The sequence below is a fragment of the Osmerus mordax genome, chromosome 25, assembly GCF_038355195.1.
Source record: "Osmerus mordax isolate fOsmMor3 chromosome 25, fOsmMor3.pri, whole genome shotgun sequence".
NCBI lineage: Eukaryota > Metazoa > Chordata > Actinopteri > Osmeriformes > Osmeridae > Osmerus > Osmerus mordax.
This window is the reverse complement of record NC_090074.1, coordinates 8,154,208-8,179,288: the sequence shown is the minus strand read 5'-3', so window position 1 is coordinate 8,179,288 and position 25,081 is coordinate 8,154,208. Positions and strand designations below refer to the sequence as shown.

The window sequence follows — 25,081 nt, the reverse complement described above, 5'->3', positions numbered from 1 at the left end:
TGGTGGTTCTATTGACTGGGTTCTAATACATGCGATCAAGTATCGGTATTACCCACTTCAGACATGGACATACAGAACTCACCTCTTAACCCCCCCAACACGAGTTAAATAGACATTTTCATGTAGTTCTTCAGTCCTGTACAGCAGCAGCTCCTGAGGCCATCTTGCTGGTTCTCACTGGTCTGCTGTGTTGCCTACAGCCCTTTTGGATATGCCATAGTAACAAGTACAGGCACATTGGAATTCTTAGTCCTGCTCCTATCAACTGCTTCCTAGAATCCTAGCTGTCAGAATTTTTTTTATTTGAATTTTGACCAAAAACACTGTCAGCTATTCTTATAAACAATAGACAGGGCAAAGACAGTCTAAAACATTACAGATGTATTTTGGATATTGTAAGACCTAACATGAGTGTGTAGGTGAAGGGATGTTCATCTCACAGAAGTTCAATTGCAACACAGCCATGTCGGATCAGTGATTTCAAAGGAAGGAAATGGACGACACATTTTAAGACGAAACAAACAGGGCCCTTGTTTGTTTTTCTGTCTTGGCAACGCAGAGGAGGTTCAAAAAAAGACGAATAAGAAGCCTTTTGTTCAGACGAGCGCCTGACAGCGACTTGTTGGTTTTGTGGACGCTAATGATACTAGCCCCCCAGTGGCCAAACTTGAATTGAATTGCAGACATATCCATTAGTGGCCTACAGTGCTGACAGTGAGAAACAAAAGTAATTTAAAATCATGCAATACCTCAGTTTTTTACTCATAATTTGACAGTTAAAATTGTATGATGTCCTAAAATATTCCTTTTACTAAGCTTTTACTTTACACAGCACACATCAGTGACATTTGTACAGAAGTAACTATGGAGGACAAGGGATTCCAAAATGGCAACGCAACTCTCAGAAATGCTCAATTATCAAATGCTCAATTATCAAACAATTATGTTTGATAGCCTTACATATTGTGGCAGACGGCAGGGAGAGGTGAGGGGAGTGGTGATTGAGGGAAGATATCTGGCAGCCTGTTGGATCCACCCCCGAGCCATGTAGGGACTTCCTGCAGCAACGAGACAGGCTGTGTCTCATTGAGTGCTTAATTGATTGAGTGTTTGCATATAAGAAGGGAGCGTGACCAGAAACTGTGGTGTATGTATGTGACGGATTAAAGACACATTTGCATGGAAATTGGACTGTGTGTGCCAGGGTTTTATTGAGCTTGATGGTTGTGTAAACCCCACACGCCTTAACCTGCTACAATGTGTACAAGCAGTTAGTTACACACACACAAACATAGGATGTCTTGTTGATAATATACTATCTGACAATCTGTCATAGACCATTGAAATCTCATTGCATTTTCCTCTCTTCATTGTTGACTACGGAGTGTGAACACAGTGCCATCAAGCTGAGGGTAGCCTTGGGGATTGGATCCAGACAGCAGTAAGTCAGGTGGGATACCCCCACACCCCACCCTCGTAGGTACACTCGGTGTGTGTGTTTCATTCTGGGGATTCATTTTCAGTCTAACCCTGTAAACAACATCAAACCCTCAGCACAACTCAGAAGGCCTCATAAGGTTAGGCATAGTCTAATATCTTTATCTTGGTTTTGCTCTTAGATGTTATCAGGCAAGGTTGCATTTCAGGAAAAGGTATAGAAGAAATGACTGGAATTGCAGTCTCATGCTGCAGTCATGCATGCAGGAGTCACATCTCTTCAGTTGTGCATGCAGTTCACCCCCCCCCCTCCCCTCAAGCCATCTACCCCTGTTGTCTGTGTGTGTGAGAGTGAGTGAGTCTATCTCTCCCAGTCAGAGCTCGGTCTTTATCTTGTGCATGAGCTCCTTCTGGTCGACCATTTCGGGCGATCGGTTCCACCGGTGGAAAGCCAGCAGGGCTATATTTTTAGCCGCCACTGAGCTCATCTCCATGGCGCTGCCTGCCCACTCGATGCCGTTCAGGTAGTAGAGGTTGGCGCCCAGCTCCACGGCGGGCAGGCTCTGGCCCTCCGCACTGCCATACCGCGGGTATGCCTGCCAGTCCGTCTCCTGGCAACGGGAGAATGTATTAGTGGGACAGTGGGGTTTCCATAAATCATATTCTGCTCCTGGAAATATAGTACTTTAAGTTTTGGAAACTGTTTACCCTGATGTTGAATTAAAACAACTTCTGAATGGGAAATGAAATACTGAAAGCAGGAGTAGCAATACAGGGACATCACATTCCATTAGGTGAAAAAACAAAAACTAAGTACCCAGAAACCCTCAAACTACGAACAATGAAACCTTAAAACTACAAATCTGTACACTCAAACTACAAACCCAGTAGTAAAAAAAAAAAAAAGGTTTAACTATGAACCCAGGAACACAAACTACAAACCCCCAAAAACCATCAAACTACAAACGCGGAATCCCTCAAACGAGGAATCCAGAAACACATTCCTTGTTTCTCACCTGAACGGAGTAGTAGGAGCGGAACAGAGTCTTGAGCTCGGCCCGTTCCAGAGGTTTCGGGGAGAACACCTTGTAGACCCCGGCTTCCTGTGGTTGTTTCCTGCGAAACCCGGCAGAGATGTTGACGGGGCAGATGCTGCCGGCGCTGTTGAAGAACAGACCGGGGGTGTCGGTGGTGAGCACGCTGGTGAACGGGAACAGACGTGGGTCTGGGAACCCAAAGTAGGAGCAGTTTAGGTAACCGTGGACGACGGTTGCCACAGTGTGGTGGTAGGAGCCGGGGATTATAGGTAACGGAGGGTCAAACCCCTGGAAGGAGACCCCAGAGTCCACGCTGTCCTGAAGGGGCGTGGCCACCACCACTATGTCATAGAGCTCCGCCTCCTTTCCAGAACCTGAGGAGTATGTCAGCTGGTATTGGACGCTCTCTCCTGTGGAATACAAGCAGTACATATGCGCGGACACACACACGATAAACACTAAGGGATTCAAAGTCCTGTCGCCACTTTCATTATTAGACTTTCTGACCTTTTTTTCTCCTACGCAGACTTTCCAGGACTGGTAGGAACACTGGCCTGCCGTACCGTTGGTCTGTGGAGAGATGGTGTTGACCTGGGCCTGGACCAGGTTGGCTTTAGCCAGCTTCAGCAGGCCTGAGCACACCAGCTTGTTGCCTCCTTCCACCGCCCACAGGTTGGACTGAGCGCCAGCTAGCGACACTGCACCTAATACACACACACACAGGCAAGGAAGCACACACACACACACATTACTCTTAAAACCAAGATCACCTAAAACATGTATGTATTGATACACTATTGCAAAGCAATGTCTTCTTCCTATAATGTCTGTATGAACATGTGATGCTCACAGAAGACAAAATACAAAGTCTGTACACCTATGCACATGATTATTAAATACGTCTCTCTGACATGGTTTAACATGTTGTGTGAGCCCTGACCTACGAAGGCAGGGATGCTGTTGTTCTGTCCGTAGTTGACCCTAGTGATGGGGGCGATGACCTCGTCTATGAAGCGCTGGGACACGCCCAGCTCCAGCAGGGACTCAGACAGCGAGCGGTGTGTCATGTTGAGGAAGCCAGACCCCCCCAGGGAGTGAAGCAGCTCTTCCACTGAGCTGAAGGCATAGCCGTGGGCCTGGTACTTATAGATTCTGGACATGACACACAAACGGGCAGACACACACACACACACACATCCATGGGGCAGACATGCACACATACAAGAATGAAAGATACACCACCCACTATAACACAAATTCCATACATTTCATAAACATTTATACACTAACCTCATGAACTTCTCCATGATCTCCTCCACCCACATCTGCAGTCTGATGAAGCTGATGCCATAGCGCCACCACACACGCAGCAGGTCCAGCAGATACCTACACATACATGTATGCATGCGCATACACACACCAGGTACTTAGGAAGGAAAACTATGAAGTAATGTGCCTGACCGATGGACGGACAGACAAACACACAGAACAGATCTAGCAGTTACCAGTCTGTCTCCTCTAGTATGAGCTCTTCTCCGTTAAAGACAGCCGTTTTCCCCGCCACGCTGCGACGATACTTCAGTCCTGAACATGCGCGTGCACACACACACACACACAAACACACACACACAAGCTAAAGTTAAGACCTGAACACACACATCCCATAAACGTTGATCCTGCTGCTGCCACGGGTAGTTACGTACCCAGCTGTTTGACGAAGTCCTGCATATGTAAGTTGAGGGAGTGAATGATAGACCCCCCCGACTCGTAGTCCTGATGGTTGACCGTTACCGTCGCTAGACGCCCCCCAACCTCACCCTTCTCGAACACGTCGATGCTGACCTCGGGGCCAAAGTGCTGGCGCAGGAAGTGGGCGGTAGCCGTTCCTCCTATCCCCGCCCCTACGATTGCTGTCACCGAAAACGAGAGCAACCATCACCACTAAAATCCTCTTATGAAGTTTTTGTTGTTTGAAAATGACACTATTCATATATCTTTGTTGGTAGACATTGCTTTAAATGAAAGTATGGATGTGCCATTTGACAGCAGTTTTTGTCAATTCAGAAATCCGATTTTGCACTATGCGGCTGTGGAAATGTGCTTCGCGTCGGCACATGGACACTTGGTGTAAATCGGTACTGGACTGGTCAGTGGTCATAACGGCCTGTCATTGTCAGTCGATTAATCAATAGAGTTAAACATAAGTCCACCCTTTTGTCATGAATCGACAAGGTAAAACTGCCCAACGGTACATTAGTTGTCTAAATGTCGCAGAAGCGTTCAATACTGCAACTAACGGCTAGCTCTACTTGTTATCCAGCGCGATAGCTAGGATTTGAACCGTAGTGTAGTGGAGCATAGCTAGCCTAGCTAGCAACATTACTAGCATGGTTTACTTACCAATTTTAGAGGGTGGGCTGCCGTCCAGCGAAGCAAACCCTGGGTCGCAAAACACTGAGAAGGGTGACAAAAGTACTATAAGATATCGCAGCGTTTGATACCAATCCATGTTGTTGACACAGCTGTTTGCCACCAGCCACAAAGTACAGTACTGTATGTGCGACAAATAAGCTTTTGTCTAGACCCAGCGTATCGCGTTGTCTTTCGTGATCTGTGATGCGCATCACTTGCCCATCGTTAGCATAATATATTATTTCACGACAGGCGACCTTAGTGATGGACCGCTCGGTACTACGGTGTCGATACTGTCCCGACACATTCAACACTCACTGCATCGGAACAACGTTTTCGAGACGGGTTTTAAAAACACTTCTGGTCACGAGACAAAGTGTTTCGAGACGTTTTGTGACGTGATCTTGAACGGAACCTGTGTCGCACTTGCCAAAAGACTCTGACGTGTCGGGGTATAAAACGAGGCGGCAAAAACAAGTTTTGAATGCGTGAGACCTTGGTTGAGAGAGATTGAGAAAATTAGAGACAGTCAGTTGCTTGTGTGCCATTAGCGAAATCCTGTTTGATCATTTGTCTGCAACTTCAAGATGTAGCTATATGAATATGTAACAAGTTTACACTGAGTTTGTCGTCTCAAACAGTTCGAAAATCATGATTTGACCCGATTGTTGTTTAATGAAACTATCGCTCCCGTATTCGGTACCACACAATCTGCTTTGCAAAACGGTAATAATTCCCTTCAACCACAAGGACCGTGGAATTAGATATGACCGTTGTGTATGACATATTCAAAGCGGCCAGCAGATGTCACTGTTGAGTAAAAGTTTCCCTCGAATCAAATGTTTCAATTGTCTCTGTGTTTCGGAAAGCCTCAGTTTGCCCACCCATAGGCGACCTAGCCTACTTGTTGAACAATTCTTCCAGCATAGCTTTCGTTGGATCCTAATCAGTGCATGAGTCAAACTGAACATACTGAACAAAAAAGTAGCCTAATGCGGTTCCCACCAACCTGGCAACCCACCGAACAAGTCAGAATCAGAATCAGAATTCGGTTTATTCGCCATGTATGTTATACAAACGCGGAATTTACTGTGGCAGGGAGGTGCAAACACTAAACATATACGAATCTTAAATTAAGTAAAGCCTTTACTTAATTTAAGTATTCCTAAGAACTAAACAATCTAAGAATAAAACAATTTAAATATAAAATAAAAAATATATAAAAGTCAATCGGTTTCCGGTGTTCTCGAAGACCGTTGTCTATGCCAATTTGCACTAGTCACTTTGGCCTGGTTGTTACAGAAACAGAAACAAGCTACTTTAACAAAACTCTTATTTTGCCCTTGCTATATTCAGCAGGTAGATTTGATAGATTCGAATGATTCACTTTTTGAATATCCTTAGAGTATTCTGATGTAGGAATTGTATAGGAAGTAGGCCTAGTGTAGGCCAACTTTTTTTTACTTTAATTCCAAATATATTGTGCGTTTATTTTGGCAATTTTATGTCAAGTAGTAAGTTAGAGTGGGAAAGTGTTAGAGTGTTAGAGTTAGACAGTCTCTCACTCGCTCGAAATACAAAATCCCCGATTTCCGGGAGATTGTACAGCATTTGCGGACGTCAGGGAGCCGCTATTGAAACGCGGGAGACTCCCGGACCTTCCGGGAGACTTGGGATGTCTGCATTGGCCAGCATCAGCCTTCTCAGTTTGCAGACTGTTTGCAAGAAGGATTAACACAGAAACACACGTGCGCGTATCTGCATGTCTCTTGACCCACTCTCTCTCTCTCTCTCTCTATCTCTCTCTCTCTTTCTCTCTCTCTCTATCTCTCTTTCTCTCTCTCTCTCTCTCTCTCTCTCTCTCTCTCTCTCTCTCTCTCTCTCTCTCTCTCTCTCTCTCTCTCTCTCTCTCTCTCTCTCTCTCTCTCTCTCTCTCTCTCTCCCCCCCACACACACAGGAAATCAGTAAACGAAAATGTCTCCTATAATCTTCTTCACCATGACAACACAAAAAAAGCAACAAAAGAGCAACAACCTAGGCTATTTGTCTTTCCGTGTATTTCTGTGTAGACGCAGATATGAATCAACTATTGATACTTCCATCAGGCAGGGGCATTGTTAGACATAAAGCTCTACTGGGGCACAGGCCCCTATTCATATCCCTTTTTTCTTGTGCATTGTGCACAACAAACTGTGCACAATGCACTACTCGGCTATAGAAACTCCCCTTGCTTAACCCACTATACAACAGTTCAGGGAGGCAAATTTGATATCAACTTTGGCAGGGACATCAATAGTTAATGCAAGCACGGACATTTATTTCGCATTCATTTGAGCGCAAATACTGTTTTTTTTTTTGCCTCATGTAATATTATTTTTATGTTTTAGTCAAAATAAGATGATCGGTAGGCCTATCATTTAAAACATTTCTTTAGTTTTGTAATGTTTTCTTAGCCTACCTCAATTCTGACTTGTGTGCTGGACTTTTGTGTGCCTGCTGCAGTGACTATTTGGCCACTGCGGGCATCGGTTTGTGTTTTCGGTTAAACTGCTTTGATTTTACAAGCAACGATTGGGATACGGCGTTAAGTTTTTTCCGGGATTATCAATCTAAATGAATGCACTGACTAATAATGTAAATTGTTCAAACTCAAACTTTCGATTTTAATGGGGCACATCAGATTTATACTGGGGCACGTGCCCCAGTAAAAGGGTCTAACAACGCCCCTGCCATCAGGGTAATATAGTTTCTACGTTAAATTATTTATTCCGATTATATAGTTATAAAAAGATGCAAAGGGGGGCTTGTTTGTGTGTGTGGGTGTGATGAGGAGGTAGGCTATTTGGGAAATAAAACTCCCGCTGGCTCCCATTCATAACGACCAATTAGCATCCGCGAGTCCGGGAACAGGTGTCGTTCTCTGAGATCTTAACACTGCTTCCGCTCTCCCCCCTCGCTGGCCCCGGTTTATCATCCCGAGTCCTGCAGCCGACCGGAGAAGAAGCATGGAGTGGGGCACAGCGCCCTTCCATTCCCTACGTCTACAGGGACATCGGCGTCTTACGGTAGAAGGCTTCAGTTATGCCTCCCACCGTGGTCTCGTCTGTCTCTGCGCCGTCTGATATGTCCGTTCTGTCACTGATGTCGTAGCGCGCTGTGAGGTGAGGACGAGATCGGGATGCGCTGCCGACAACAACAAAACAAGAACAACAACGACCTGAAAGATGAAATGCTTCTCCAGATACCTGCCGTATCTCTTCAGATCGCCCGGTATTATCCAGTCCTCCAGCTGTCACACCGAAGGTAGGCTATGTGTGTTTGTGATTGGGCATTAGGTTAGGTTGGTTGGTGATTATTTATAAAAGGGAAGCAGAAAGTGCAGGAGAGTGGACAAGGATAAGTCAGTAGATTTGCTACTAACAGGCAGACACACGCCATGTGGTAGTCCAACAGTCTTGACAGTAATGGAAGGAATGAGGAAAGAGAAAAGTGTGGTGGGGAGGAAAGGAAATATGTGGTGAGGGGAGACGAGACAGCAGAGGAGTGGAGAGAAAAAGAGCAGACAGTGGAGAAGAGAGGAGAGGGACAGAGAGTGGATGAGAAGAGTGAAGGAGAAAAGAGGAGGAAAGTGGAGGAGAAGACAGGAGAGTGGAGGAGAAGAGTGTGTATTTACTGGGGTCAGCCAGGTTGTCAAGGTCACATGGCGTGTTTACATCATCATATGACATGATACTACAGCCTACTGTCTTGTTAGCCAGATTTCAGACTTTATAACAGAGCTTCTCTCTTTCTCTCCCTCCCTCTCTCTGTCCTTCTCCCCCCCCTCACTCACTCTCTCTCTCCTCTCGCTCTTGCTCTCTTCTCTCTCTCTCTCTCTCTCTCTCTCTGTGTCTCTCTTTCTCCTTCGCTCTCTCAAATCAATGGAAAAAGCTATTTGGGGAGTACATAAGGGTGTGTTTGCTGTGTGCGTGTGTGTGTGTTTGTGTGCGTGCTAAAAGCAGTAATCTGTGGCTGATGTCTGCATCCTTTGTGAGTAGTGATTGATTCAGCAGGGGTCCTTCATCCTGCTGTCTGGTATATACTGGAGGTCATTCCTTCTCCCCTCCCTCCCCCTCTGTCCCTCCATCCCTTTCTTTCTTTATCCCTCTGTCTCACTCCCCTCCATTTATCCCTTTTCCTATTCCCCACCTCTCACCCAATCACACATTTTTTGATCTTCCCCTCCATTAATTTATGATTCTCTCAATTAATAAATAAATGCTAAATAAATGCTACATTCTCCTTCATCCATTTATTCATCCATTGATTTATTTATCCATTCATCCATCCGTCCAATGGGATCATCTGGAGGAGAAGATGATTCCGAAATCTGATCACTCCATCTTCTCTCCTCTTCTTCCTCTCGTTCTCTTCTCTTCCTTCCATCCTCCTGTCCTCCCCTTCTCATATCCTCTCTTTCCCCTCTCCTCCCCTCCTTTCCTCCCATTCTACCCCCTCCTCCTCCAGGTGGGTGACTGTGTTCTCAGCTTGTCGAACACGCATTAACATCAGGCAGGGCATTACAGGGCAGTCCTGCTGGCAGTGACTCAGCCAAGAGGACACAAAGACACACATGCAAGAGGACAAACACACACACGAGGACACACACACACAGAAGAGGACAGGACAGCAGGGCATTATGGTGTTAAACAGGAAGCACTCTTCACAGATTCTAGGAAGAGAAGCTCCAGTTTCCTCTATGTCTGCAAGCACTTTCCCCTCATTGATTGTGTGTGTGCATGTTTGTGTGTGTGTACAAGCATGTGTGTGTCTGTGAGAGAAAGAGAGATAAATTACTTCTCGAGACTGAGAGTGATACGGGCACTTATCAGCAAGCTGATGCCCAGTTGTTATTGAGCAGAAACAAGGCTTGTTTCTACAGTGACAGGGGTGTGGTTTTCTAGTGTTTTCTAGTGACCTACTGTTTAACGCAGAAGAGAGAATCACCGATACAGTGAGGACCTGTGTGTAACTGGTGTAATTGCTCAGTATGGCCAGTAAGTGGCGGTATATGTTTACAGATGATCCCACAAAGTGTGTGTGTGTGTTTACGTTTATGTGCCAGACTGCGGCTATTTATAAATATTTCTTTAAATAAAAAATTATTATACCATGAAGTGTTCACACGATTTTACAGTGACAGTAGAATCTTGCCTTAAAGAAGTGTGAGTGAGTTTGTGTCTTTTTGTGTGCAAATGTGTATTGTCAGTTGCCATAGCGATGGTTAGATCAGTGGTGGTTGACCAAGCATGGTGTTTGTGTGTGAGTGAGTATGTGTGTGTGTGTCAGAGGGAGGTTAATATCAGGGCAATATGGTTTGCTCACGGCATTCAGACTCTCTAAACGGTCACCTGTCGTTGCCACGGCAATAACGCCCTCTGAGGGGAGAGGGAATGATGTTTCCTTGTGACGGCTAAAGGCATGCTGGGAACCCAAACGAACCCGCTCACACATATTGCTGGTTTGGGAGGGTTTCTGCCACTGTAAGTCTCTTTCTCTCTCCTTCTCCCCTCCATCCCGCCCAAGTGTCTCGGCTTTGAAAGAGGTCCAATTTAAACCTCAGGATAACAGTCCAGGTCTGAGTGACAGAGTTGAGAGAGAAAAGCAGAAACAGATGGAATGTTAAAAGAGAAAAGGGGGAGAGAAACAGAATGGAGACAGAGAGAGAGACGATCAGGGAAGACGATCAGGGAAGTGCTGTAATCATCATGAAGATCTATAAGATTATAGATAATCCTCCACAGGCTGCCTTTAATCCCCCTGCTTAATCCAATTACTGTTCTCTCTTTCCCTCTCTCTCTGTTTCTCTGTCTCTCTCCACCTCTCTACCAGTCTTTGTCTCTCCATCTCTCTCTCTTTTCCTCCCTCTATCTCCTTGCTTCTTTCTCTTTCCTGTTTGTTATTCCTTCACATCCCTAAATTATTTTATTTCATCTCTGTATTAATATTCCTTTGATTTTCCACAGACCTGCCTTTCCTTACTCCCTTTCTTTCTTTCCTTCCTTTCCTTCTCCACTGCATTCTTCCCTCAGTGACCCAGGGCTGTCAGCTGTGGTGGTGTGGGGAGCAGGCAGAGTGATCATGTTTGTGTGTGTGTGTGAGAGACTGTGTAAGCCCTCCTTTTCCACCCCCACCCCCCCCCCACACACACACACTCTTTCTTCTCCTCCCCTCCTCTTCCAGCTCACAATTCTATTTAGAGAAAATTAGGACAACTGTGTCAAGGTAGACTGTGTGTGTGATTAAGGCAGTTATTATTGACCTGTGTGTCTCCACAGGCACTGCCTGTCCTCTCAGGACAACAAGTTATACAAAGATGTTAAATAACCTAGTCCCATTCATCCACACACTACACCCATTAACACACATACACACACACAATGAGTGATATACGCACACGTGCGCGCACACCTGCGCGCACGCACATCACACAGAGTGATGCTGACGCAGGTCGACATAGCCAAGCTGTCGGGGCGGAGCCAACAACGCACTGCGTGAGAGAGAAGCGGGTGGCAACAGCATCCGTAGAGTATTACCCGGTGCCCGTACTGTCTGGCGACCGAGTGACACGTCGAGCATTAGAACGGACAGAACAGCGAAACTGAGTCACCGAGCTCCGGTGCCAACAGACTTATGGACGGACGCATCACGGATAAGAACCCACGCCGCTGTCATTGCTGTTAGAGCTTTACATGTAGAATTGTGGACATCCCCGCTGGTTTTTCTCTCCGCTTGTATTCATAGCCGGTAGGCTACATCGAGTCGAGGACCGCGCGCTTTCACCTCAGCATCCTCCGTTGCAGTTGAACCGCTGGAACCATGACGACCAACGCGCAGCTCGCGCCTTCCAGTCGCTGAGGGATGTTTTAGTACTATGGATACTTCTTCCTTCTTTTCTGAACATGAAAATAAAAGCGTCACAAATGGACGAAGAGACCGACAACCGCAAAATCAACAACGGCTTTCTCCGGGACCACAACTATGCAACAGAAGGTAAAGGCTGAATGTTTCGGGTGAATCCGTAGCCGGCATTAAAACCCACGGTGGCGTGTGTTAAAAAAAAAAGGGTCTCAGTTGGCAGTGTGTGGGAATGCAGTGTTGAGCTGATTCGTCGGTGTTTCGCAGCTCGTTGTGTTAATGCAGTCTTTCCGGTCTGCTATAAAGGTTCAGCAATAAGTGGCCTAAGTATAAAGGCCTGTTATATAAGCAGAAGTACACGTTAAGTTCATTGTCACAGCACGCACACACACACACACACAGCGGTTGTGTACTCCTCCGCGTTGTGTATTGTTGGCACCAGTTGTACGTAACAGACATGGTCTTGCTCCATCAGAGGTACACTTGGCCAATGTTTGTCCCTCGCTGGTATCGAACCTGCCACCTCTGGCATCCTAAGCGCGACCACTACCAGCTACGCCAACGAAAAGCTAGCCGTTTATTGACGCTACATACAACTGGTGCCATCAACATACAACGCACGAGGAGTACACAACCGCTACACCCACCCACCCACCCACGCACACACACTCTCTCTCTCTCTCTCTCTCTCTCTCTCTCTCTCTCTCTCTCTCTCTCTCTCTCTCTCTCTCTCTCTCTCTCTCTCTCTCTCTCTCTCTCTCTCTCTCTCTCTCTCTCTCTCTCTCTCTCTCTCTCTCTTCTCTCTCTTCTCTCTCTCTCTCTCTCTCTCTCTCTCTCTCTCTCTCTCTCTCTCTCTCTCATAAAGATACACCAGTACACACACACTAGTATAATGCCAGACTTCCAGTGTGGGAGGTCATGTTGTGGAAGCTCATGTCAGCGTTTGATAAGCATGTCTCGTGGTTCCGTGACACATTTGTCGTGTGTGTGTCATTCACTCCGATGCACTCAAGGGGATTCACTGTGTGTGTGTGTTAGTCACTCACATTGCCCTCATATCAGGGGATCTGCTGTGTGTTAGTGAGGGGTATACGTTCATCATGTCCTGGTGCTTATCCATCCCCCAGCTGGACCATGAAGGATGAGCCACACACACACACACACAGCCTGAGCTGACCTGTTGTAGGTTGTAGCTGTCTAGAGAACCCCTCCCCCACCCGCCTCCTCTCCTCCGTCAAGAACCTTTCTTCTCCTTCTCTCGATGCACCTTCTCAAGGACAGGAACCCCCTCCTCACCCCTCCTCTTTCTCACCGCCCCTCCACCCCTCCTCTTTCTCACCCCCCTCTGCTAACAGCTCAGGTTAAGCGTATTTCTGACTGTGACCTCGGCAGACCCATCCCCTTACCCACTGACCTACAAACACACGTACACAAGCAGCGCCCCCCTCCTCCCACGACCATCCTCAGAGACTAGACACCTGCTAGTGCCTGCTAACACCCCCTCTGCCCCCTCTCCTATGCCACTGCCCCATGGTAACACACTTCTTCATCTACCCAGACAGGCAGTGGATGCTTTCTCAAAGCCAGTCTGAGAAAAGAGGAATACATAAATAATGACAAGTGGATCTTCAATAAAAATGTTTTTCCCCTGTCTGCTTCAGGCCCTAGGAAAGCAGACGGGCAGACAGGAAGGCAGACAGACAGACTTTGTGTTTTTAGAGGGGAAAGACAGACTGTGTCATATGGTGATTTTCTCTAATGAGATCTCAGCTTCTTAGTTTTTAGCAAGCTGAGCCTCTCCTATCCACAACTATTCCCCTCCATCCCCCTGCCCTCCCCTGCGCCCTCTCTCCCTCCGTCTGCCCTCCCCCGCACCCTCCCTCCCCTGCCCTTCCCTGCCATGCCTCCCATGAAACACATCTGAGCAGTAGTGTGCCTGTTTGCAATGATTTTTTTCTTCCAGCAACTGGTTCCTGCTAGATCAAATAGAAGAGAGATGGAGAGATAGTGATATAAATGGAGGAAAGAGGCAAAAAAGATGAGAAGAGAAGAAGATAGCGTGAAAGGGAAAGATGTAGAGAAGTTTAGCGTGAGATACTGGGAGAAGGTGTTCAAAGTAAACACAGCACAAACACACTGTATTAGCCAGGGACGTGACCTAGATTCAGTTGCTGTTTTTCTTTCAAAACGAAATCTGCTCCAATCTGAGTGCTCTTCTGTTATGGTATATGTGTGTGTGTGTGTGTGAGGGAGTCAGATGGCTGAGCGGTGAGGGAGTCGGGCTAGTAATCTGAAGGTTGCCAGTTCGATTCCCGGCCGTGCCAAATGACGTTGTGTCCTTGGGCAAGGCACTTCACCCTACTTGCCTCGGGGGGAATGTCCCTGTACTTACTGTAAGTCGCTCTGGATAAGAGCGTCTGCTAAATGACTAAATGTGTACTGTCTATGTTCATGTTTGCATTGCTGTATGTCAGGATTAGATCCACAGATGCTGTGTTTTAAACACTCATCTTTAACGGCTGATTTTGGTGGGCAATGTGGAATTATCCTTTGAATATTCATATGTTTGGACGTGTGTCAAGTGTGTGTGTGTGTGCATGTGTGTCTACCGCAGGAACATGCTGATTGGAGTGGATATTTTTATGGAACTGGGAATCCCTGTAGAATTCCTTTTGTGTGAATGAAAGGAGTGTGTGTTTGCATAATCAAGACACTAATTTAGAGGTCAGGGTCTATGGATGTGTGTGTGTGTGTGTGTGTGAGTGAGGATCAGACTTGGATAGATCTCATTCCAGAGGCTGGATGCCTTAGGTAACAAGGTAGCTGGTGAGGCAGGAGAGATAACAGTAGAGGTAACAGTAGAAACAGCAGTAAAAGCAACAGTAGAGTTCATTGTGTAATGCTGGCCTGTCTTGCTAGCCTGCTAATCTGTCTGCTCTCCTCGTCTCCACGGTGATAAGCCCTTGAACAATGGTCTGGCCCTGGACAACAGGAAACTCTCCCTCCTCCTCATCATCCTTGTCCTCCTTCTTCTCCCCCTCTCCCCTACTCCTCAGAATCCTCATCCCCCTTTTCACTCCTCCTTTCTCCAACTGCCCCCTCCACCCTCTCCTCCACCTCTCCCACTCCTCTTCTTCCTCACCCCTTCCCCTCCCTCCCTCCCTCCCTCCCTCCCTCCCTCCCTCCCTCCCTCCCTCCCTCCCTCCCTCCCTCCCTCCCTCCCTCCCTCCCTCCCTCCCTCCCTCCCGTCTCCCCCTCCTCCACCCTCCTCATCATCCTCGTCCTCCTTGTCCTCCTTCTTCTCCCCATCCCCCCTACTCCTCAGAATCCTCATCCCCCTTTTCACTCCTCCTTTCTCCAACTGCCCCCTCCACCCTCTCCTCCACCTCTCCCACTCCTCTTCTCCCTCCCTCCCTCCCTCCCTCCCTCCCGTCTCCCCCTCCTCCACCTTCTTGCCAGTTAGGCAGGATGAGTAGCAGAGCCCCATGGTGCAGCTCCAGTGCCTGTTAGACTGTGAGGCAGGATAGTTAACATCGGACTACTCATCCCTGAGTGAGAATAACAAGAGAGAGAGAGACACTGAGGAGGGGGAAGAAAGAGGGCATGGAGGGGGGGGGGTGCTGGAGGAGCAGGGGATCTCGGAAGAAAGCATATGGGGGCAGTGGAGTTGTGTGTGTGAGGTGGGTGTGGGGGTGGGTGTGTGACCCTCTGTTGTTGGCTCATTAAATGTAGATTGCTGACTCCTTCTTATATTATAACAGTTCCCTATCCTCCCCCTTTCTCTCCATCCTTCCCCTCTCCCCCCCCCCTCCACTCTCTACTGGCCTAGAGCACTTTGCACACCCACTCTGAGCTCTCTCTTTGTAACACACACACACAGATACACAAACTTACACACACACACACACACACACACACACTGCTTGTTCTGTGTTGTTGCTTTGGTTTGGGTGGGATGGGGGGCGGGGCGGGACAGTGTAACACAGAGTAATGAGCGGATATCGCTCATTTTGAAAAAACAAAAAAACAACGTAGTTTGACAACGTAGATAAGGCGGCAGGGATGTGTTGCTTAGGCGGCCGCCTTCACTGCAAAGTGCTGCGTGAAACCCTGAACTATGAACAACCAAGAACCAGGAAGAATTAGGAACAACCAGGAACAAACCTTTAGATACAGTCATGTGCATCTCTCTCTCACTCACACACACACACATTCACCCTCTTCTAGCACTGGCGTATGTCAGTAATAAAGGTTGAAGAGTCGCAGGAATCCAGAGTGCAAAGTAATGGAGACTAATGTGTGTGTGTGAATATATGTATGTGTGTGTCAGCAGAATAACTCTCCCCTGTATTCTCAGTGTTGCCCTGAGTCAGCATCGAGAGTGCAGAGCTAGTGAACGACAGTCAGCACTGCCCTGGTCCATTTCTACACTACAATACACTTCTCCCTCTCTCTCTTTTTATCTCTTTATTTAGCCTGCTGTCTCTCTATTTCTTTCCATCTCTTTCTTTCACCTTGTGTCTTTTTTTCCTCTTTCTCTTCTCTTCCTCTGTCTCTCAATGTCTGTCTGTCCTTTCTCTCTCTCTCTCTCTCTCTCTCTCTCTCTCTCTCTCTCTCTCTCTCTCTCTCTCTCTCTCTCTCTCTCTCTCTCTCTCTCTCTCTCTCTCTCTCTCTCTCTTACTCTCTCTCTCTCTGTCATTCTCACAATTGATGTATGTCCCCTTCTCCAAGCTGCAGTGCTGCAGCAAAGCTTCCTGAAATAACTATCCTGCTGGAGTGTGTTTGTGTGTGGGCTGCCCCCCCCCCCCTCATTGATGCTGCTTCTGCAGTATCTTCTTGTGCCAAGCCTCACATCCCGAGGCCCCCCCGCCCCGCCCTACTGGCCCCCCCTCACTCCTCCAGTGTTAGTTATGAACAGAGTTATCTCTCTGTTTCCCCCCAGGGGCTCCCTTATTATTCCTCAGAAATGAACTCCCTCTGTAGTTTCAGTACAGTGGGGTGTCCCCCCTCACTCTACGAGAAACGGGGGGGCGGGGGGGGGGGGGGGGGAGGGAGAAGAGAGGTGGGTGGTGTGTGTGTATTGTGTTTTTATATATTTATTTGTATTTAAAGGGACAACGCACATTAATCAACATGTAAATGTGCCAAATTTAGCCATACATGCTCGTTTTCATCTGCAGTCCCTAGCAGGTTGATGGCTTAGATAAGTTACAACAACATTTAGATATTCACTTGGGTGTTTGTCCGATTTGTTTGAGAACCTGCTACTGTCCCCCCCCCCACACCCCCCAAAGAGCTGTTAGGGGGGGCCAGTATAATTATGACCACCTGCCTCTCTCTTTCTCTGTCTCACACACTCCGACGCCAGGACATGGCACCATGAAAGTGGTTCTGATAGCTGGAGATCACAGCTGTCCTGTGATCTGTGCAGGAGAGAGATGACATGTTCTGGTGTCTTCATGGTCCTGAGTGAACACACACACACACAACAATCCATATTACTTGTCCTTTGTCTGTTTATATATTGTATGTGTATATATATATATGTGTGTGTGTATATATTTTTAAGTTAACATGTATGTTTGAAAGTTTTTTTGTGATTGTGTTTTTTCATTGCAATACCTGTACAAAACATGCAATCCATTGATTGATTGTGTGGGAGGGAGGGAGAAAAGAAGGCAGGGGATTACCTAAAACAGTTAAGCTACTTAGAGCAGCAAGTCAACTTAAAAAGACACTGTCGCCCGAATCGGGTTCATCGACCCGATGAACCCGAAGTCCTGGTATTACATACAAACACACATGGATTTGGCTTTGGGAAAGTTGCGAGAAGGTTTTTGGAAGGTTTTTAGTAGGGAATATTTGTATAGAATGTGCCAGAATAGAATAGTGTTCGAATATCTCCTCCGCTTACCCCTCCTCTCCACTACACCCCCTCGTTTAGCAATTGGGTTGTCATGGAAACCATCGTCTTAACTCTCCTTCAGACACAAACAGAAAACCCACATAGGTAAAAAAAAAAGGAATAGATATCCATGCTCTCTCTCTTTCCCTCTCCCTTACTCTATGTTGGAGTGGTTCTCTCCCCCCCACCTTCTATTGTCCTCCTTTAAAACTACGTTTTTTTTTCTCCCTCTCTCTTCTCTGGGGGCAGACAGACATATTTAGTTTTTTGTTTCATTTCTTACATGTTTAGTATTTGAGTCATTGTGATGTGTGTATGTCTGTGCCAAAAGGTGTGTGTGTGTATGTTTCAGAGTGGCATGCTGCCACTTCTGGTACAGAAGACTGACAGTCACACTGACGTTGGAGGAACCATCACACACATACATGACCTGTCTGCCATCTTTAATAGCCAAGGGCTGAGCGGTTGTGAGAGAAATGGTGTGTGTGCGTGTGAGAGAGGGTGAGAGTGTGTGAGACAGTGAGTTTCTACGAGGGAAAGAGTGAGTTTTTGTATACATTGGTGCCTGTGTGTGAGAGAGTGAGTATATGTCGGTGCATGTGTGTGGGAGTGAGTTTGTGTGTATGTTGGTGTGTGCGTGTGAGAATTAGAGAGAGTTTGTGTGTTGCGTTGCATGTGATGGATATTAGCATATGAATTGAGCTAGTGACAGACAGGGTAGCAGGGGGTCGGGGTGGGGTTGGGGTTGGGGAGGGGCATGTACTGGTGGGGTGATGATGGAGCCTGTGTGTGTGTTTGGGAGGGGGTATTGTGGAAGATGTAGATGATCCCCCCACTCTACCCCCTCTGGCCTTTCATTATTTTTGTGAAGAGAGGAGCTTTTGGCTTTGATTATGGTACTGCAGTCTACACACTGCTATTTGTATGTCTCTCTATCTGTCTGTCTCTCTGTGTCTGTCTCTGATCTTTCTGTCTATCTGTGTGCCTGCCTGTCTTAGTATCAGTCTGTTTGTCCGTCACCCTGTCTGTCTGTCTTTACTGCACTGTAATATAGATATAAAGCTGTTGATATTAAAGTCTGACACGACTAACATGCCCCCCCCCCTCTCTCTTTCTCCAGCGGACATCATCTCCACAGTGGAGTTCAACCCTACAGGAGAGCTGCTGGCCACAGGGGACAAGGGAGGCAGGGTGGTGGTGTTCCAGAGAGAGCAAGAGGTGGGTCATGATGGGTCTCTCTCTCTACCCCTCTTCTCTCTCAACCTGCCTCTCAGTCTTTCTCTCTGCCTCTCACTTCCTCTCTCTCTCTGTCTGCTTTGTTCAGAGTGGGAGGTATTATAGAGAGATTACCACACTCCAAGGGAGCCCTAGACACACACAAATACAGAATCGCACACTAGGGACCACAGAGAAGGTTGAAAGAACCAGGTTGTCTAGCTGGCTGAGTGGCTGGTTGGTTTTGTGAACTGGATATTTGACTGTAGATCTCTTCGCACCGTGTGTGTGTGTGTGTCTCTCTCTGCAGAGTAAGAGCCAGCCTCACAGGAGAGGAGAGTATAATGTATACTGCACCTTCCAGAGCCACGAGCCAGAGTTTGACTACCTGAAGAGTCTGGAGATTGAGGAGAAGATCAACAAGATTCGATGGCTTTCTCAACAGAACCACGCCTACTACCTCCTCTCCACCAATGGCAAGGCATCGCTACTACCGCACACACATATACATACACACCAAGGCCATGGAGTCAACATTGGGGGGGGGGCTAATTACATTTTTTATGATTATTTCAGACAGCGTGCGTGGTTGCCTGTTGTAGCGTAGCACATTTAATGTTTTTTATCAATATATTGGGGGGGACATTTTGACCAGATTTGAATATTGGGGGGGATGTGTCCCCCGCAATAGTATTATGATTACGGCCTTGATACACACATATGGGCCAGGACATGGCACCGCGAAAATAATAATGATTGCTGGGGATCCCAGCTGTACTGTGATCTGTGCAGGAGAGATTAAGGGCCCTATCTTGCACCCAGCGCAATTGACTTTGTACACCGACTTTGTATCATTCCTATTTTGCACCCGGCGCACAGCGGACTTTTCCCTCCACAGACGCACGTCGGTAAATTAGGGAATGAATTTGCGCTGGTCGGGGCGGTTCAGCGAAAAAAGGAGGCGTGTTCCAGCGCAAAAGTTCCCTGGTGTTAATTTGGAGTTTCAAAAAACAATTCCGCCACAGACCAGGAAAAAGGTTGTCTAAAGTCAGTGGCGCGTTATTCAGATGCTATTTTAAGGGCGCATGCTTGACCCGTGCGCACTGCTGGCGAGGCCAGGGTCTTCTTCCTGCGAAGCTGCGTTACATAGTTTTTATTTATTGTATGGCTGTGTTACATTTCTTTCATGTCAATGATTAAAAATATTTTCATGAGATTTGTAACAATTGTGGCAATTTCTTCCCATTGGCAATTGGTTGCTTATCACAATGTTTGCTCATGTTTTGGCTTCCCGCAATGTTTTTTGTGGCTATCTCGTTGTTTATGAACATTGACCTATGCGCGTTTTGTACAACTCTCTCTTGGAAGTCGCTTTGGATAGAAGCGTCTGCTAAATGAATAAATGTAAATGTAATTTACACCCACGCCTGTTTAACCGAAGTTAATTTGGGTGGGTTTCTTCTCCCATCCCCATACAATGTCACTTCTCTATCTTTTACGGCCATGATGAGAACGTCGGTCTCCTCGGCTGTCAACGGCTCCTGGCGTGCGCCTGGCAAATCCGCCATTATAATAGCAATCCGCCATGGAACAGGCGCGCGTGCTCTTAAAGGGAATGTGAGATGACGCTCTGATTGGTTTATTGTTACGCCCAAACTACACCTATGAGTAATGTAGCTACTTCAGACCAACCCATTTTAGATTTGCGTCGGACGCAAATCATTTATCCCGCCGGTATAATAGCAACAGTGCCGTAGTCCCGCCCACAAAGTTACTTGCGTTTGATTCTTGCGTTTCAGATCGTTAAAATATGGCCCTAAATGTTCATGTCTCTTCACGGTTCTGAGTGAACACATGCAAGCACCTGGTATTTGTCAGGAGGTGTAATCAGGTTAATTGGAGTGTATTGATCTGAGATAATTCATCTGATAGTAGTTTATATCTGCCAACCCTTACTGGCCTGGCTCCAGCGAACTCAGCCGTCATTCATCCCCTCCTCTGCTCTCCTGTCCTCTCTGCTGCTCTCTTCTCCACCTCTCTCCCTTCCTCTCCTCTCCTAGATAAGACAGTCAAGCTGTGGAAGATCAGTGAGAGAGACAAGAGATCAGAGGGATACAACCTGAAAGATGAGGACGGACGTATACGAGACCCCAGCACCATCACTTCCCTCAGGGTGAGTGGGTATTTGTGTGTATCTGTGTGTATCTCAATGTTAGAGCCGACATCAATTTTTTTCTCCAAATATTTGTTTTCTCTGTCTCTCCTCCCCCCACCTACCCCCCAGGTGCCTGTGCTGCTATCCATGGACCTGATGGTTGAGGCCACACCCAGACGGGTGTTCAGTAACGGACACACCTACCACATCAACTCCATCTCCGTCAACTCCGACCTCCAGACCTACATGTCTGCTGACGACCTCAGAGTCAACCTGTGGGACCTGGAGATCACAAACCGTTGCTTCAGTATCCTTTCCACCTCTCGCCTACGCTACACGCTATAAACACATGCTAAGCACATGCTACATCTCTCTAATAATGCCAGAAATCTCTGTTTGTTTACACATACCAAGCGTTTTAAGTTTATGGAAGTCTAGCACAGCTTTTGGTGTGTGTCCCCAGAAACTGCTCTTGAGATAAATGTTCCCCCCGAAGTTGATATCAGATTTTCGCCCCTTCCCTTGCCCCTTGCCCCAAACCACATAATCTCACTCTGAACTTTTGTTGAAACTTGGCAGCCCGATAAAAACATATGCACACACTGCATACTATAAACACACTCTACACACGCTGCACGCTATAAACGTACACGACACACATGCTACATGCTATAGACACAGGTTACCTGCTAAACACGCTACACACACAGGCTACGCACAACTCCAAATTGTACGTTTCACAGCCCTCTGACTTTGGTGACTGTGGTGCTCCTGGGGTCATAGAGGTCAGTGAGGTCTCGTGGACCCAGAAATCCCTATTGATCCCTATTCAGATCAATAAAACCAGGTGAAGTAGTTATCTCTGAGTTTCACCACAGATTTGGTTTACAGATGTGGGTTAACTGCACTCAGGATGCAGTTCTTATTGTGGTTGTAGTTTTGTGCAGTTTTTTATATTAGGCTGATATTACTTGGATTTTAGGTAATGGCTTTTCTTCTTGTGGTTGTAATGTGTTGTAGTGTCATGGTTGTTATTGTGCCTGTTGGTGGTGTTGTGTTTGCTCGTGTGACAGTTTTTAATGGGGATGTTATTATGGTTGTTGTTTTTGATGCCATGGCTGTTGTTTGTGTGTTTGTTATTGTTGTTGTTACTGCTCCTTGACCTCCCGCCCAGACATCGTGGACATCAAGCCGTCCAACATGGAGGAGCTGACGGAGGTGATCACGGCTGCAGAGTTCCACCCCCAGCACTGCCACACCCTGGCCTACAGCAGCAGCAAGGGCTCCATCCGTCTCTGTGACATGAGGGCAGCCGCACTCTGCGACCAGCACTGCAAACGTGAGACTCGGGGTGGAGTGTGTGTCTAAAACTCTGTCTGTGTGTGTGTGTGTGTGGAGGGATTGTGTGCGTGTCTTTGGGCTGGGTGGGTGGGGGCATTTGTGTGTGTGTGTGTGTTGTGGGTTTTGTTTTAAAGATACCATCTCTCTGCTTATTTTGTTCCTCTTGTTCTCTGCCTCTTCATCCCCCTCTTATTTTGTCCCTGTCTATATTTCTGCATATCTCGTTCTCCTCCTCTCCTCTTTTTTTTAATCCCCCCCTCTCTCTGTTACCCCTTTCCATCCCCTTTTCTCTCTCCTTCTATCATCTCTCTCGCCTCCATCCCCTCTCTGTCCTCTTCTCCTTTCTCCCCCTCACTTCCTCCCTCCCTCCTTCCCTCCCTCCCCACCCTCTCTCCAGTCTTTGAGGAGCCAGAGGAGCCCAGTAATCGCTCCTTCTTCTCTGAGATCATCTCCTCGGTCTCCGATGTCAAGTTCAGCCACAGCGGACGCTACCTGATGACAAGAGACTACCTCACCATCAAGGTGTGGGACCTCAACATGGAGAACAAACCTCTGGAAACCTACCAGGTAATACACTGCACCACAACACTGTACATTACCAGGCAATACACAATACCGCAACACTACAGTACCACAACACTGTACATTACCAGGTATTACACCATACCTCAACACTGTACAGTACCAGGTAATACATGGTACCATAACACTGTACATTACCAGGTAATACATGGTACCATAACACTGTAAATTACCAGGTAATACACCATACCACAACACTGCACAGTACCACAACACTGTACATTACCAGGTAATACACGGTACCATAACACTGTAAATTACCAGGTAATACACCATACCACAACACTGTACATTACCAGGTAATACACGGTACCATAACACTGTAAATTACCAGGTATTACACCATACCACAACACTGTACAGTACTACAACACTGTACAGTACCAGGTAATACACCATACCACAACACTGTACAGTACCACAACACTGTACAGTACCAGGTAATACACGGTACCATAACACTGTACAGTAACAGGTAATACACCATACCATAACACTGTACATTACCAGGTAATACACCATACCACAACACTGTACATTGAGTCTCATCTGAATCCACAACACTGTTTATTGAGGGTAGGTAAGCCATGTCTGATGGTACTAACCTGTTTATCAGTCTGACATTGTGTATGGATGTATTTTTGTGTGTGTGTGTGTGGTTGTATGTGTCGTCAGGTGCATGACTACCTGAGAAGTAAGCTGTGCTCGCTGTACGAGAACGACTGCATCTTCGACAAATTTGAATGTGTGTGGAACGGCTCTGACAGGTAAGTCAATCAAGTAGGCTGCAGGGGATTGTGGGTTGTTTATAAAAACCTGCTGATCAAGAAGGGTACAGGAAACCAACACAACAGTTTATTATAGACCCTGTAAACGGACCTTCTGTCTGACTGTCTTTTCTTTTTAAGTGTTTTTCCTAATTCTTTTTTCTCTCCTCCCTCATCCCCCCCTTGTCCCATCCCTCCCCCTCTTCCTGCTCCCCACCACCCCTCTATCCCAGTGTGATCATGACGGGCTCCTACAACAACTTCTTCCGGATGTTCGACCGGGGCACCAGGCGGGACGTGACCCTGGAGGCGTCCCGGGAGAGCAGCAAGCCCCGGGCCGTGCTCAAGCCGCGCCGTGTGGGCGTGGGCGGGAAGCGTCGCAAGGACGAGATCAGCGTGGACAGCCTGGACTTCAACAAGAAGATCCTGCACACCGCCTGGCACCCCACGGAGAACATCATCGCCGTGGCTGCCACCAACAACCTCTACATATTCCAGGACAAGGTCAACTAGGCCACGCCCCCCCTCCCCCCGGCTCGGCGATGAGGTCGCCGCTTGACTGGAAGGTGGGGGCAAGACTTCTTTGCAAGCCCCCTGGATGGGTTGTTGCCAAGAGACACAGATTGATTGACAGATTCACAGCCCCTCCTTCCCCCTCCAGAGGTGGGGCCGGGCTGATGACATTTACTCAAGATGCACTGCAGCCAGGAGTCTGGCATGATGACCTGACCCCTATTGTTTGTTTATTTTTCCCTCTCAATTCCCTGGTGTTCGTAGCTGGACTGACTAGAGGACAAACAGGCAGAGAGAACGGGCAGCTTCCAGTAGGTTCTGTCTCCTTAAGAGGATTGAGACAATAATGGCCTGATCTGAAGCCCCCCAGCCCCTCCTACACTCATGGAGTCCTGAGACTGCTGCTGGTGTAAGCTACCCAGTATCAAACCCTGCTAGGCTTGACTGGCTGAAAATGCCTCACAAGCCAATTGACGAGTGTGTTTGGGCCGAGCCGGGACACCGACTCAGTCTAACCCTGATGTGTTCTGGATGCTGTTGGGCTGAAGTGGGTTTCACACCTCCTCTTCCATCCTTTCCTTTACCTCTTCATTTCATCCTTTCATTCGCTCAACGACATATCTGATGACTTTGTTCCGTAAGAGAAACCATGTGACCTGATTGTAGCAATGCTCGACTTTTTGTTCATTATTTTGTTTTCTAAAGAAATGTATAATAAAAACAACCTGACTAAGCAGACTTCTCATGCATCTTGGTTGTTTTAGGTTACAACGCATTCACAGGAGCTCAAACATTTTACTTCAGTACATCTGAACTGAA

The 25,081-nt window shown here is 47.2% G+C and overlaps 2 protein-coding genes across 2 annotated transcripts; one reads left to right on the top strand and one right to left on the bottom strand.

Moving 5' to 3' along the window:
• Positions 1-1,192: 1,192 nt before the first annotated feature.
• LOC136933788 (prenylcysteine oxidase-like) lies at positions 1,193-5,225 on the bottom strand. The gene is given in 9 exon segments (XM_067229308.1): positions 1,193-2,048; positions 2,454-2,884; positions 3,038-3,178; positions 3,415-3,626; positions 3,765-3,860; positions 3,980-4,058; positions 4,178-4,384; positions 4,875-5,037; positions 5,039-5,225. Coding segments are annotated over 9 exon segments (1,626 nt in total). The 5' UTR covers positions 5,099-5,225; the 3' UTR covers positions 1,193-1,811.
• Positions 5,226-11,663: 6,438 nt separating this feature from the next.
• On the top strand, positions 11,664-24,986 carry LOC136933448 (serine/threonine-protein phosphatase 2A 55 kDa regulatory subunit B beta isoform-like). Its single transcript, XM_067228846.1, has 9 exons — positions 11,664-11,919; positions 18,810-18,907; positions 19,215-19,380; positions 20,965-21,077; positions 21,189-21,366; positions 22,234-22,398; positions 22,798-22,967; positions 23,658-23,749; positions 23,983-24,986. The coding sequence occupies exons 1-9, from the start codon at positions 11,829-11,831 to the stop codon at positions 24,260-24,262; spliced, it is 1,353 nt and encodes a 450-aa protein (XP_067084947.1). The 5' UTR covers positions 11,664-11,828; the 3' UTR covers positions 24,263-24,986.
• Positions 24,987-25,081: the final 95 nt, after the last annotated feature.

Bases quoted from the DNA above. Each gene is read 5' to 3' on its own strand.
- LOC136933448 (XM_067228846.1), top strand. From the start codon at position 11,829: ATGAAAATAAAAGCGTCACAAATGGACGAAGAGACCGACAACCGCAAA. The intron at 11,920-18,809 runs GTAAAGGCTGAA...CTCTTTCTCCAG, and splicing joins CCACAACTATGCAACAGAAG to CGGACATCATCTCCACAGTG. The intron at 22,968-23,657 runs GTAATACACTGC...ATGTGTCGTCAG, and splicing joins AACCTCTGGAAACCTACCAG to GTGCATGACTACCTGAGAAG.